Source organism: Gadus chalcogrammus, chromosome 15 (genome assembly GCF_026213295.1).
Source record: "Gadus chalcogrammus isolate NIFS_2021 chromosome 15, NIFS_Gcha_1.0, whole genome shotgun sequence".
In the NCBI taxonomy this organism is placed as follows: domain Eukaryota; kingdom Metazoa; phylum Chordata; class Actinopteri; order Gadiformes; family Gadidae; genus Gadus; species Gadus chalcogrammus.
Window position 1 is genome coordinate 11,885,274 of NC_079426.1, and position 12,957 is coordinate 11,898,230.

The window sequence follows — 12,957 nt, forward strand, 5'->3', positions numbered from 1 at the left end:
TTTAGAGAAACATCATATAGGCAATAGGCATAGTATTTATTTATAACAACATTTTATAAACAAAGCATTTAGTTCAGATTGAGTAGGCAAAAAAAATACCCCAAACAACAATGTAAAAAAAAAATGTAATTCTGGTTCTACATCTTCCGTTACGTTTAAAAACCGCATGATTCCTAATTCATAAAAATGGATAGATAAACATTATAGGCATAGTATTTATTTATTTATAGCAACATTTTAAAAACGAAACATTTAGTTCAGATTGAGTAAAAAAAATACCCAAAATAATCAGTACCCTCCATTATTGTTGTAATTAGGCTACTTATGTAACACACCATGGCTCAAGATCTCCTCAGGTCCTCTATAAGAAAAGTTAATATTTCCTCCAGCATGCTGAGGAAGATGTCCTTAGGTTCCGCTGGACCTCAGATGTTGGGTCAGGTCCTGCGGGTCGTGTTTGGCCATGATGGAGTCATAGTCCTCCTTACTCATGATGCTATGCTCCAGCAGTTTATCCAGGATAGGTGGGAACCTCCGGATCCTTGAAAAATAAAAAAAACAGGGAACTCCGGTGTTTGTCCACATGGTGCTCACCAGGTCTCGCTAGAATTAGGCAACACAATTCAGACTCATGTCCCATTCTTTGTAACAAATTATTATATAGCAATTATAAATAGGCAAATCGAGAGGGCGAGATGATAAAACTGAGAGAAAGAAAGAAAGAAAGAAAGAAAGAAAGAAAGAAAGAAAGAAAGAAAGAAAGAAAGAAAGAAAGAAAGAAAGAAAGAAAGAAAGAAAGAAAGAAAGAAAGAAAGAAAGAAAGAAAGAAAGAAAGAAAAAAAGAGAGAGAGAGAGAGAGAGAGAGAGAGAGAGAGAGAGAGAGAGAGAGAGAGACTAACCTGTGGACGGTGGGGTCGTATGGTTGCCACTAGGTCGACTGCAATTCTGCGTCAGTAGAAAATAATAAATACATGGCATATAATATATATATATCGCTCGTGTGTTGACATTCTGAACATAAAACTTTCCGAGGGCAGCTCACAGGAGTCTAATGTAAAAAAAAATTGGTTGGATGATGACCCTATAGTTTTCACTCGAAGTAGCCTAATTCGCAATGTCTGAGTATCCACTTTCCATCACGATTCCGTGATAAAACCCAAATCGAGAGCGTGGAGGCGCACTGGTCTAACAGCGATCTCGTCTTAATCCTAATATCCTTCCTATCATCTCCATTAGTCAACTTACTCTCCAGTTCGGCCTCAAGTCCCACTGCGATTTGGTTACACTCTATGGCCCGCAGCGTTTCCACTGCTACCCTCCCGGCTTTAGCCTCAGTGAAGGTTGAGACGAGAACATCAGCGATACCGATTTCGTCCTTGTCCTCCAGTGCGCTGCGCCTGACCCGAGGCTCTCCCTCCCGCTCACGTTCCAACAGTCTGGCGCAAAACTTCCTCTGGTCTCTCTTATTCAGATCCTCCAGACTGTCTAGCAGAACTTGTTTTATCGTTGAAGCCATAGCTTACACCAATTAGTTATATATTAGTTACATATATTTATGTATTATTCATTAATACAAAATGTTGTCATTAAACTCAACGCCGCCAACGTAGGCTACACTAGACCAGGAAGAGCCAAGATAGTGACGAAGTCACGCCCCTTCCCCTTCTTCGCCACTCTATAGCGGAAGTAAACTACACTATAACGCCCAATCGATATATATCTATTTTTTTTACATAGTAATCTCGTCGCGTATCAATCGGTAATCACATTAAAGGAAAGCAATACAGATACACAAATAGTCTGTTTATGTTGCACTGGACTAGCCCTGATAACAGCGGTAAAGCAACACAAAGATGAACTATTCAGTTGGTATTATTGTAGCATGAACGGATTTGAAAATATGAGGAAATAACTGTTAAGAGAATAAACTTTACTTTTTTTTATTATATAATTTTTTTTATTTACAAAATTACACATTATTCTTTGCATGAAGGTGATTACTCATTGAGGTAGATAGCTGCACCTAGAAAACATGAACATAAATAACAAATACAGATGCTGTACTGACCCTAGCCCAGTGCTTACAGTACACTTTATGTGGCAGTAGGCCTATTAAAGTAAACTTTATGTTGTAACACTAAATTCAAATTATGTCACCGTACTAAGATCAACTAAAAATAGGTCCTGGACCCGTTCCAGCACCTTTTTTTGTATTTAGTCCCAAACCATAGGTTTGGACTTATAAGGCTGGGGGTGTTACAGGCCCTGAATCTGTACCTGTGTTTTCTACAGTTTTCGCCTCCCCCTTTTCTTCACAGGTGAGCAAGAGGGTTGCTCTGGCCAATCAGAAGAGAGGCCCATCATAAATGGTGCACACCTGTTCAACTCTCTGATCTCTGTTGCCTCCCTGCCTCAGCTCTTCATTTGAGTTTTGTAAGAGCCTTAGTTAAATCGTATCGGCTGTTTTTTGCCAGCACGCCACCCTATCCTTATTATGTGCAACTGTGTTGCCCCTAGCTGTTCTGATTTATAATATTGATAGTCATGTTCCTCTTGAGTGCAATAGACTGCTCTTGATCTATCCAGTTTGTAAAGGTGAGTAATATGACGGGAAAAATGCCCCTTTCCCGTGAAAGCGCACTGAACCTAAGCGGAAAACCTGGCTCGACTAATGACTGACTTACAGTGTTTTTCAATTGCTTGAACACTATAGACACATGCTGAGAGTGAGACCAAAGTAACACAACTTGAAGTTTTTGTTACTATACCTTAAACACATGTTCCCATTCCTTAAACAAAAGCACTGCTTTGCACTTTAGTTGCTATTCTACAGCACACTTGCTCCTTTCTGCAACAAACTTGCTCCTATACACTACACACTATTTCAAACATAAGACACTTCGTTCAAAAATGACATCTCAGTATATCATTGGGAAAACACATCTATTCAAAATAATTAACACATTGGGTAATTGAAAATACTTAAATACACCTCAAAACACTTACTTACAAAACTGAACACCTATCAGCCATCTACAAAAAGGCCAAAGGGCAATTGTGCACGTCCCGGGGCAGCGCGGGGGAAATATATCATTGTGTGCCGCCATACGCCTTTGAGGGTAACTGCACCATCATGCAAAAATAGGTCCCTACAATACCCAACATATCATCACACTTCTAGATGCACTTCATGATGCAGCTGAACAGGACAGATCAGAGCAGCCCAGGTTTGTTTTTGTCTGGGATAATGTTAATTTCCATCGGGCTGCTTTGATCCGGAACTGGTACACCAGCCATAAACAATTTGAAGTCGTATACTCGCCATTTCTAAACCCTATAGAAGGGTTTTTTCGGCTTGAGGATGTAGTGTATGACCGCCAACCACATGCTCGCATGCCTCTTCTGCAGGCAATGGAACAGGCCTGTGCAGACATTGAGGTAAGGTCAATCCATGGATAGATTCGGCACACAAGGCGAGGATCCATAAGCCCACTCCAATTTCCGTGTTTTTCTGTGTTTATGTACAGTACAGTTGTGTATTTTTGGTTAATTTTTGATATATTTTAGCTTGAACTGAATTTACTGAACTGTAAAGTACTGTACTGCAATGTATATTGAGCATTTGATTTTTTGGTTGTTGTGAAAACGTGCCTTCTTTGAAACTGAATAAAAACAGTGAATATGGAAGACTGCAGTGTTTTATATAAAGTAGACTAGTGTGTTGCTGCTGAAAGCGTATTCATATGATACAAGTGTGTATCATTTTTTTCATCAGTGACATTTTGACAGAGGATTGTTAGGTTTCGATAGAAGAGTTTCAATTTGACATAGGCCTAGATGTGAATGGTAGGCTATATTTCTCAGTGTCTTATTTGCTTGTGTGTTGAGTTTTGACCCAATGAGCCAAGTTTTGCAAAATGTGTTTTGCAATTGAAAAAAACTGTAGGCTAAAGCACGGCAGGAACTGCGGATGAACCCGAAATGAATATGCGAATATCTGCCGAATATCCAACAACCTTCTGACCTTCAGCCCAAACTTGGCCATGTGTTACCTTTGCCTAAAAATCACTGCCAAAAGATCACCAGATGTGCTTGAAATTGAATTAATCAAATGAGCCTTTCAGCATGTCAATCATTTGCATGATGTAATATACCCTTCATGGATTTGAGTGCAGGTGCAGATCTACACAACATATTTCAAGTTGTCTCAATTACATGGATGTCTAATGAGAACTAAGAGTAGCTGGCAGCTGACACCCACAGTTAATTAAAGGTGCTGCACGTAAGATTGAAGAGCTATAATTTGTCATGTCGGACCATCAAAAGGTTTTATTTAGGCCGTACTTGACGGGTATGGTAACCGTGGCGACCAGCGGTGAACACTAGGTGGCAGTCCTGAACCATCACAGCGGAGCGGACCGTCCAGAACGAGAGAACACGAGATGTGGGTGTATTGGCGGCACCACCACCCCTATGTTTGTGGATATTAAGCTGATTTAACTTCACATTTGAGAGAACAAGGTTTCTCAAGGGACTGATTTCTTTGTTTATGACATAGAAAAAGGGCAATTCTGTTATATAGGTCAATAGAATTAGGCCATTAGTAGGCCTACATACGTATGTTTTTGTCATAATTGGCCTTTCCAAATATGATGGTGGAGCAGCGAAGAGGGCAAAAGCATATGGAAGAGGGGTAGGCCTTACGTATTTATTCAACTACGAGAGGGCTCTATTTCACGCTTCCTGGGTATCTACAATGTCCTCTTCTCGAACAGAATATACACTCACTGAAGCAAGAAACTGCAGAGGAAAGGGACACAAGGAATATATTCAATTTCTATTGGCCTTGAAGTTGAAGGGTTTGCGATTTAATTGAATAACTTTTCGAAATAAAAGTTTTGACGTCATTTTTTAAAACTTTGTTCAGGTTATACATGCTGGCAATGGAACCCACATCAACATTTTAAATGCATACTTAAGTAGTAACGACTCTTTGGATGGCCACAGGTAAGATTATACCACCTTAACTGCTTTCATCAATGGCTGAAAAGATTGTATCCTTGCTATAAAGGTCTGTTTGAGTATAGCAATTATAATAATAACATCTAATTTGCAAGGAAATTAATGGCCATTAAACATGTTCAACAATGTGAGCAAATGTAATGGCTTTGTTACCAACAGTGTTCATGGCTAATTACATGACTACCGTTCCATCAAACATCTCAAAATCAAAATGGATTCCATTAATGGTTTAATAGCACATCCTTGAATTGAAAGCCTACTTGGTGAAATGTTCACGCTACATGGACGTTCTCCAGGAGTAGGTTGGGAAGACATGTGTCGCACAAGGTCATTCACGCTTTTATTTTGAACTTTCTGAATAACCTTGAAAAGGGGTATTTGGAGCGAATGAAACAACACAAAAGATGATAGAGTTCAGTGTCTTTTATTTCGCCCCCATTTTCATTTCTCTGCAAATTTCCACTTCATCATCATGACCTCATCATAAACCTATTTTTCTTCAATTTTAGCTTTTTGTAAATTCCCTTTTAATCCTTTGAGTGGAAAATATGTTATACTAGTTGTTAAAAAAGTATATTTACACTATACAATGGCTTCTGAACGCCTGATGGAAATCGACAATCATTTGGAACATACAAACAGCAATACATCTTGAGGAGGAACAAATACACACACAGTGCAGACATGTACAGAGTTTCCAGTGAAGAGAACATACTCTGTAAGCAGGCATGCTGTGTACTGCATCAAAAACCATGAGATTGACTCAAGTAGGCTACAGTATGTGATTATGGCCCTATGAGAGCAGAGCAACATGTCTGAGGGTTTTCAATGTCTTGTGGATGCAACACAACATGCACTGGATCTGGCTGAGCTGACATACAAAGCATGTAATCCAAAAGCTGACGCCAATGGAAAACATATTCAAACACAAAATAATTATGTGTGTGTGTGTGTTAATAACTTTTATCGGCTCTTGGAGGAAATAAAATCAAAAGAAAATTGTGTCAATGAATCATAAAATCCAAATGTAGTGCTTGGATGTGTTATCAAAGAAAGAAAATAATAATTTCACTCTGGGAAGCTGAAGGCAGCGCTGATGTCATTCTTGTTTGGCGTGTTCCATGTCTGCGTTAGCATGCCAAGTAGCACCAGTCTGCTGGAGTTTTTTACCGTAAAACCTGTGAAAAACACAACTCTGAAGTGTGCGTCTGTTCATCTGTATTCAGCCTGACTATGTGGGTGTCATGAAGAAGTGAAAACGTTAAACGGTAACTATCGTTCTGCCCGTCTCTCACAACAGTGTACTTATAAGGTCATGTGCAAGCCTTTGTACCTCGCTGCGGGTGTTTTTCTGACGAGGCGCGATAGAAAACTTTCATGATAGAAAACTTTAATGTCCTGCCAGCGTGAAGTCATGGGACCCTCTGCAATTAAATGGAGAGAAAGCAAAAAAATCCTGGCAGCTCGCTGTGTATACATGGATGTTAAAGTGTTCATGTTAAAAGGGTATCCGAGCGAGAGTTAGTCTACGTTGTAAAACACTTGCGTCGACGTGACTTCAGAGATGCACGGGGAGCAATAACCCAAGCCATGAACCCCTATCGTTTGAAAAACTGAATAAATTAGATTTCCCTTCTCTATAAAACTGTTCACCCACATTGTCATATTAAAGTATTAAATCGCCCGGTGAAGCCAAAAATAACAAGTCATACTTCACCGCTTTTCATGTTGCTCTTTCTTTACTTTTGTGTGAAAACAAAACAAAAACTAATCGTCCTTCGCCTCCGTCAGGTTGCACAAAGTCCTAATAAATACGAAACAGATAAATTAAAGTTCATGTGTACCTGAGTGAGGACTACGTCAGCGCCTTATAAAGGCGTAGCACCAGGACGGGACGGCAGCCCTCCTTTTCCCTTTTCATGACCGCCCCGAGAACCGCGCCCTGTCCTAACCTGTCACCGGAACGTTTTCTCGGGGCTCGTGAAATAGTGCAAATCAAACGTGATGTCCACGTCGTCGTGGTCTTTGTCTCTCCCTCGGAGGGGTTGGCTACTCCAACGAGATGGCGTCACTGCGGTAGACCTTGTGGGCTTTGGGGGGGATGCGGGGTAACGGAGGGGAGTGCCTGGACGGGGAACAGAGCATGCAAACATCAGCGATGAGGCTGCACGTCGTGCCCACTTGTACACATCATGTAAAGCGCTTGTAAAGTGTAGCATAAATGCAGTTCATTATTATTATGGATAAACGGGGGACAGGACTATGTACCGGCTAGGGGGATAATCTTTATCTTTTTAAATTCAATAGAATCTGAAATACTTTGTTGATCCCGAAGGGAATGGAGGACTGCATTTAACCCATCACTATCAGCGCTAGCAGCTCTAGGAACACTAGGAGCAGTGGGCAGGCAGAGGGCAGCGCCAGGGAACCAACCCCAGGGCTACTGCCTATTGCCTACGTTAAGGTCAACGGCAGGACTATTAACTAGTCTCAGTCATTATACTTTTGGGTATGACCCAGGTCCAGGTACTGGGTTCGATCCTCATGGACAGACCTACCTGTTGGGGAGGGGGATGCTGGGAAGGGGGATGCTGGGTGGGGGTCTGGGCACGGTGGGGATGGGGATGGGGAGGGGTACGCCCCCGTGGGCGTGGAAGCTCGGCCGACATCTCCGGCCCAGCGGGTCAGCAGGCAGCGGCTTCTGGGGCGGGCGGGGCTTCTCTGGGTCCTAAAGCCCGACAACACAAAGACATTTACTTAGTGGTGGACGTCACGTTGTGTGTGTGTGTGTGGCTCAACAAAAGGATGTATATAAAATCCGTTGTTCAGTTGAAACTTGTTTATATACTAAAGAGCTCATGGGTTTTACGTCCTCTCTGACCGAAGTGCAAGACCTTGTTGGTCAGTGTCTGTTTTCCGACATAACTGTGTTTGTTGCTTTCTATTGGAGACTCCAACACTGTGCAGTGCCTGCAGTGAGCAGTTCTGTTATTTATTGAAAGGGTGGATGTAACATGCTATGAGGAACGAATGGTAGGCCACATGTAACGTCATACCATATCGGTAATCCCCGAAATATGGATTACTGATATGGTATGTAGACTCACTGGGCATATAGAGTACAACAGCACTTTGTTCATTTATTGATCCTTACACACACACACACACACACACACACACACACACACACACACACACACACACACACACACACACACACACACACACACACACACACACACACACACACACACACACACACACACACACACACACACACACACACACACACACACACACACTGTCTCTCTCCACATACATATTCAGATCGCATAAATGGAGAAGTCCTTGAGCTGCATAAGAATTTACAGAAGCATCTTACAGAAAATTGAAACCAAAATTATTAGCATATCACTTCATGCATACCATTCAGACAACAATGTGAAGGGGGGCACTAAATCATTCATGAACAGAGTTGCGAAGAAGGAGCTGAGAAAAAAAAAAGCAAAAAAAAAAGCATTGACAACGAGAAACAAAGTCACACAAGGTTATCGCGCCGATGTGTTTACACGCATTCCGGTTAAGACCTGTTTGTGAGGACCTCCATGGGGCCTGCCGCCATGGGGCCTGCCGAGTGGCGCCAGTCGCAAGGTGAGAGGTACCGCGGATAATTGGCTACCCCAATGTCCTCCCAGAGGGACCATTATTTTTCATATTGTTCACGTGCTATTCACCTATTGAGATGTGCTGAAGGAATTGCTCGATTCATGCACAACACACATAACACACCTTAGAAACGTAGAGGACAAATAAAGTACTTTTCGTTTTATTCGGTGGTTTCAATTGTCTTGATGAATTACCTGATCACGAGGCTTGAGACCTTCATTTCATCATGGCAATTTGGAATGAAGTCAAGTAATCAAGTGATTGAATCTAACAACCTTTTTGTGGTTTGACGTTCAAGTAAAAATAGTCCCTCGATTGGCTATGTTGTTGTGTATTCAGAGTGCAGCAGACTGCAGCATCTCAAAGCCTTTCTGAGGTCTGCTAGGGAGGCAGGGCTGTGGACCGCTGAGTGGAATACAGCAGGAGTGTTTGGAACAGATGATTGTTTGGAACCGTAACAAGTATCTCATGCTAAGCTCTTCAAATTCGCCAAAAAAGTAAGCATTTCGTGTAACCTCAAACAGCAGAACAAAAAACCCACATCTGTTAGAATGTCTCAGCTGCTATGCTGAAGTTATTATGACCACTAGGTCCTCAGGTGAACGTTTAGGAGATTTCAAAGAGAAAGTTAACTGGGTTGGGTTCATTTTGGACCCTTGTACTTTTTAGCAAGTATATATTATACATATGTACAGAATATATATTTTTTCAATGATGGCCTGGCAGTTTGGAAATAAGTGTTGCCTTATTTGGTCGCTGATTGATAAAACATGCTCACTTCATTTGCCGAAGATACAACGCTGACCCATTGGCCAATAAAACATGAACAATTCTGTTTCTCTTTCTAAAAATAAGCCTTTTACAAGGTTTACAATTCTAGCCACTACATGTTGTTTGAAATAGGGTTTACATGATTGGCTAATCATGTAAACATGCCTTCTATTCAAATTATTCGCTCTCACAACGTTGGCTTCACACGGCTGCTTGGTTTTTAATTAGCGTAAATCCAAGCAGGATTATCTTCTGTACTTCATTCCCAACTAATTCTTCAATGCTGAGAAATCAGATATAGGGGCAGGATAGTAAAGTGCTTAGGGGGGTGGATTCCCAGCCCAAAGCCTGGGAATTTGAGTTTTATCCCCAATGTCTGTGTTGTGTCATCTGAGAGCAAGGTGCCCTAACCCCCACCTGTTCCTTAATGACATGTATCAAGAAATTAAACAGAGGTCACTTCTGAAACACAGGCCTAACCACCACAAATCATAACTTGTAAAATGTATACACAGATGGAAATCATTCATTATCCTATTCCCATTAGTTCTCTTTTGTCGAATAGTGTTTTCTCAATTGTATATAATGGGTGTTTTGCCGTCGGTTACCTGAGCTATGAACCATCTCATCTCTCTCTCTCACTCTCTCTCTCTGGTCCCTCTATCATGTTTATCTTCACGTCTGGAAGTGATTTCATGATCTGCATCCAGCAGACAAAGTGCCTTCCTCCACATCTGATACCCCCCCCCCCCCCCCTCCCTCCCCCTGGTAGTGTCTGGATGTGAGGGGCAGCGGGGGGGGGGGGGGGGGGGGGGGGTCCAGTAGCCCTGGAGGTGGTCCGGCCTAAAGGCCCTGACATTCTTAAATTGGCGCGTTTGCCGAGACCAACCGGACCAAATCAAAGCGGCGGGAACAACTGCGGGCAGACCCCGTGGGTTCACTGCTTCCCCCCTGCATCCCATAATGAAGAGAGAAGCCCCATCAGCAGACCCCCTCTCTGCAGTCGATACTCAAGGAGCCTGATCAGTCGCAGCCCAACATCAATACGGGGACTGGTTAACCGCGGAGACGCAAGATGGTGTCCTGACTCTTAATGCTCTGTTTTGTATGAAGAAATACATTAGCAAACGGCGTTCCCTTTCAAAGCATTATTCGGCGGGCCGCTGCATACATATTTATGATTTCCTCCTCATTAACCGCGGTTGTGACAACAATGTGATATTGAACGGCCTCATTGAGACGCAATAACCATCCAAAACAAAACCCGGTGTCATTTTCAATTTGAAATCCACATCTGCTGGGCTAATTACAACAAGACTCTCATCACACACACACATGCACGCACACACGCACATGCAGACATACACGCACACACAAAATACCCTCAAATAGATTATACTGGTAGAATAACACACACACCCACACACAAAAGACCCCCAGTAGAATAGACTAGCAGAATAACACACACCCACACACAAAAGACCCCCAATAGAATAGACTAGCAGACTAACACACACACCCACACACAAAAGATCCCCAGTAGAATAGACTAGCAGAATAATACACACACCCACACACAAAGTACCCCCAATAGAATAGACTAGCAGAATAATACACACACCCACACAAAAGACCACCAGTAGAATAGACTAGCAGAATAACACCCACACCCACACACAAAGTACCCCCAATAGAATAGACTAGCAGAATAATACACACACCCACACAAAAGACCACCAGTAGAATAGACTAGCAGAATAACACCCACACCCACACACAAAAGACCCCCAATAGAATAGACTAGCAGAATAACACACACCCACACACAAAAGATCCCCAGTAGAATAGACTAGCAGAATAACAAACACACACACAAAAGATCCCCAGTAGAATAGACTTGCAGAATAACACCCACACCCACACACAACTAGCAGAATAACACCCAAACACAAGAGACCCCCGGTAGAATAGACAGAGAGTGCAGAATGACACACACCTGGTCCAGTATGTAGGAGGTGGGCTGGCGAGGCAGGCTGTGGAAGGGCGTGGTGCCGGCGGCCAACTGCAGGGGCAGGTGGGAGGCAGGGTGGGTCGGCCTCAGCCTGTGGTGGGCTGGGAGGGGAGGCAGGGTGGGCTGGCTGGACCGGCCCACGCTCAGGGACACGGGCATGGGGTGGCTGATGTGCAGCGGCTGGTAGACCGGGAGGCGCCGCAGGCTCTGGGACTGGAGGTTGCAGGGGGGCAGCAGGGGCTCTGAACTCAGGAGAGAGGGCTGGGGGGAGAGCGAGAGAGCGAGCACGGGAGAGAGGGTGAGAACGAGGGGGGAACAGAGCGGGAGGGAGAGAGGAGAGACAATGACATTATTTTTTAGTTATTAAGTTCATCGTTTCATCGATAAATGTGTTGTCCCTTCCAGCAAGAACATTTCTGTCCCGTGTTCTGCATAATTTCCACGCACACACACACACACACACACACACACACACACACACACACACACACACACACACACACACACACACACACACACACACACACACACACACACACACACACACACACACACGCATGCACGAACACACACACACACACACCTTGTAAAGATGGGAGCCGGCCATCTGTACATCTGGATGACCCAGTGTAATCGGCCATTCCCAATTACCCTCCCAGTTGGACGGTATAGTGGACGTCCACCAGAGATAATTAAGTGATTTAACTGGTGCTGGCTGATCACACCCGAGCAGGGTATTTATCCATGTCGTGAAAGACACATTTATGGAGTAACTTGTGGTTGTATTGCAGCCTCGATGCCAGAGTGTCATGAGAGAAGCCGGCGTGTGGAGTTATAAAGGTTAACAACCGCAGAAGTCTGAGAGTCTTGTCTGCTCCCGTCTGAGGACAGATAATAGGACCACACATCATTCTGCAATCGAGTCACTCGTCTAGTCTGTTGCTTGCCTCTCGTCCGTCTCCAAACACTCTGCTGGCAGACAAACCTAACTTTGTTTTTGCAAAGGGAAGACGGCGGGATTTCTGTTCGTACCGATTTCAAGCGATACGTTTCTGACAGTGAATGTGTTACACGGAGAAGTATTTGAGGCAGGGGTTGTTGACGTGGTTCTTTGGTGCGGGAAATACAGTACGTGCATCTAGTAAAACATTGAAGCAATGATGAGCAAACCAAAGAAAACTCAATGTCAAACCTAACGTCAAAGTCAATGTTTCATTGTCAAAGTCTTCATGTGCATTATAATTTAAATACATCGCCAAATTCCAAATGTCAGGACATGTCTTACATCGAATTCCTGAATTATAAATAACATGGAATGAATACAGTACATCCCTGCACGAATGAGACGCATGTATTAACCAACAGCACACACCGCTCTCGCCAAACCCAATGTCAACGTTTGACTCGAGTACAAACATCCATCCCATTCCACCTGGCATGCCTGAATCAATCAAGCGCATTGTGCCGCCTGGAAGAGCACAAAAAAA

General features: G+C 43.2%; 2 protein-coding genes across 2 annotated transcripts in view; both read right to left on the minus strand.

Annotated features, from left to right (window-relative positions):
• Nucleotides 1-47: 47 nt before the first annotated feature.
• Nucleotides 48-1,630, minus strand: LOC130404994 (apoptosis-associated speck-like protein containing a CARD). Its single transcript, XM_056609947.1, has 2 exons — nt 1,182-1,630; nt 48-541 (listed from the first exon to the last, which is right to left on the minus strand). Exons 1-2 carry the CDS (start codon nt 1,514-1,516, stop codon nt 409-411), a joined length of 468 nt encoding a protein of 155 aa, XP_056465922.1. The 5' UTR covers nt 1,517-1,630; the 3' UTR covers nt 48-408.
• A 5,441-nt stretch (nt 1,631-7,071) lies between these two features.
• LOC130404995 (disintegrin and metalloproteinase domain-containing protein 12-like) overlaps nt 7,072-12,957 on the minus strand; it is a 39,430-nt gene continuing 33,544 nt past the window's right edge. Inside the window, 3 exon segments of the mRNA XM_056609948.1 lie at nt 7,072-7,147; nt 7,581-7,750; nt 11,456-11,731. Coding sequence (XP_056465923.1) covers nt 7,072-7,147; nt 7,581-7,750; nt 11,456-11,731 — 522 coding nt within the window.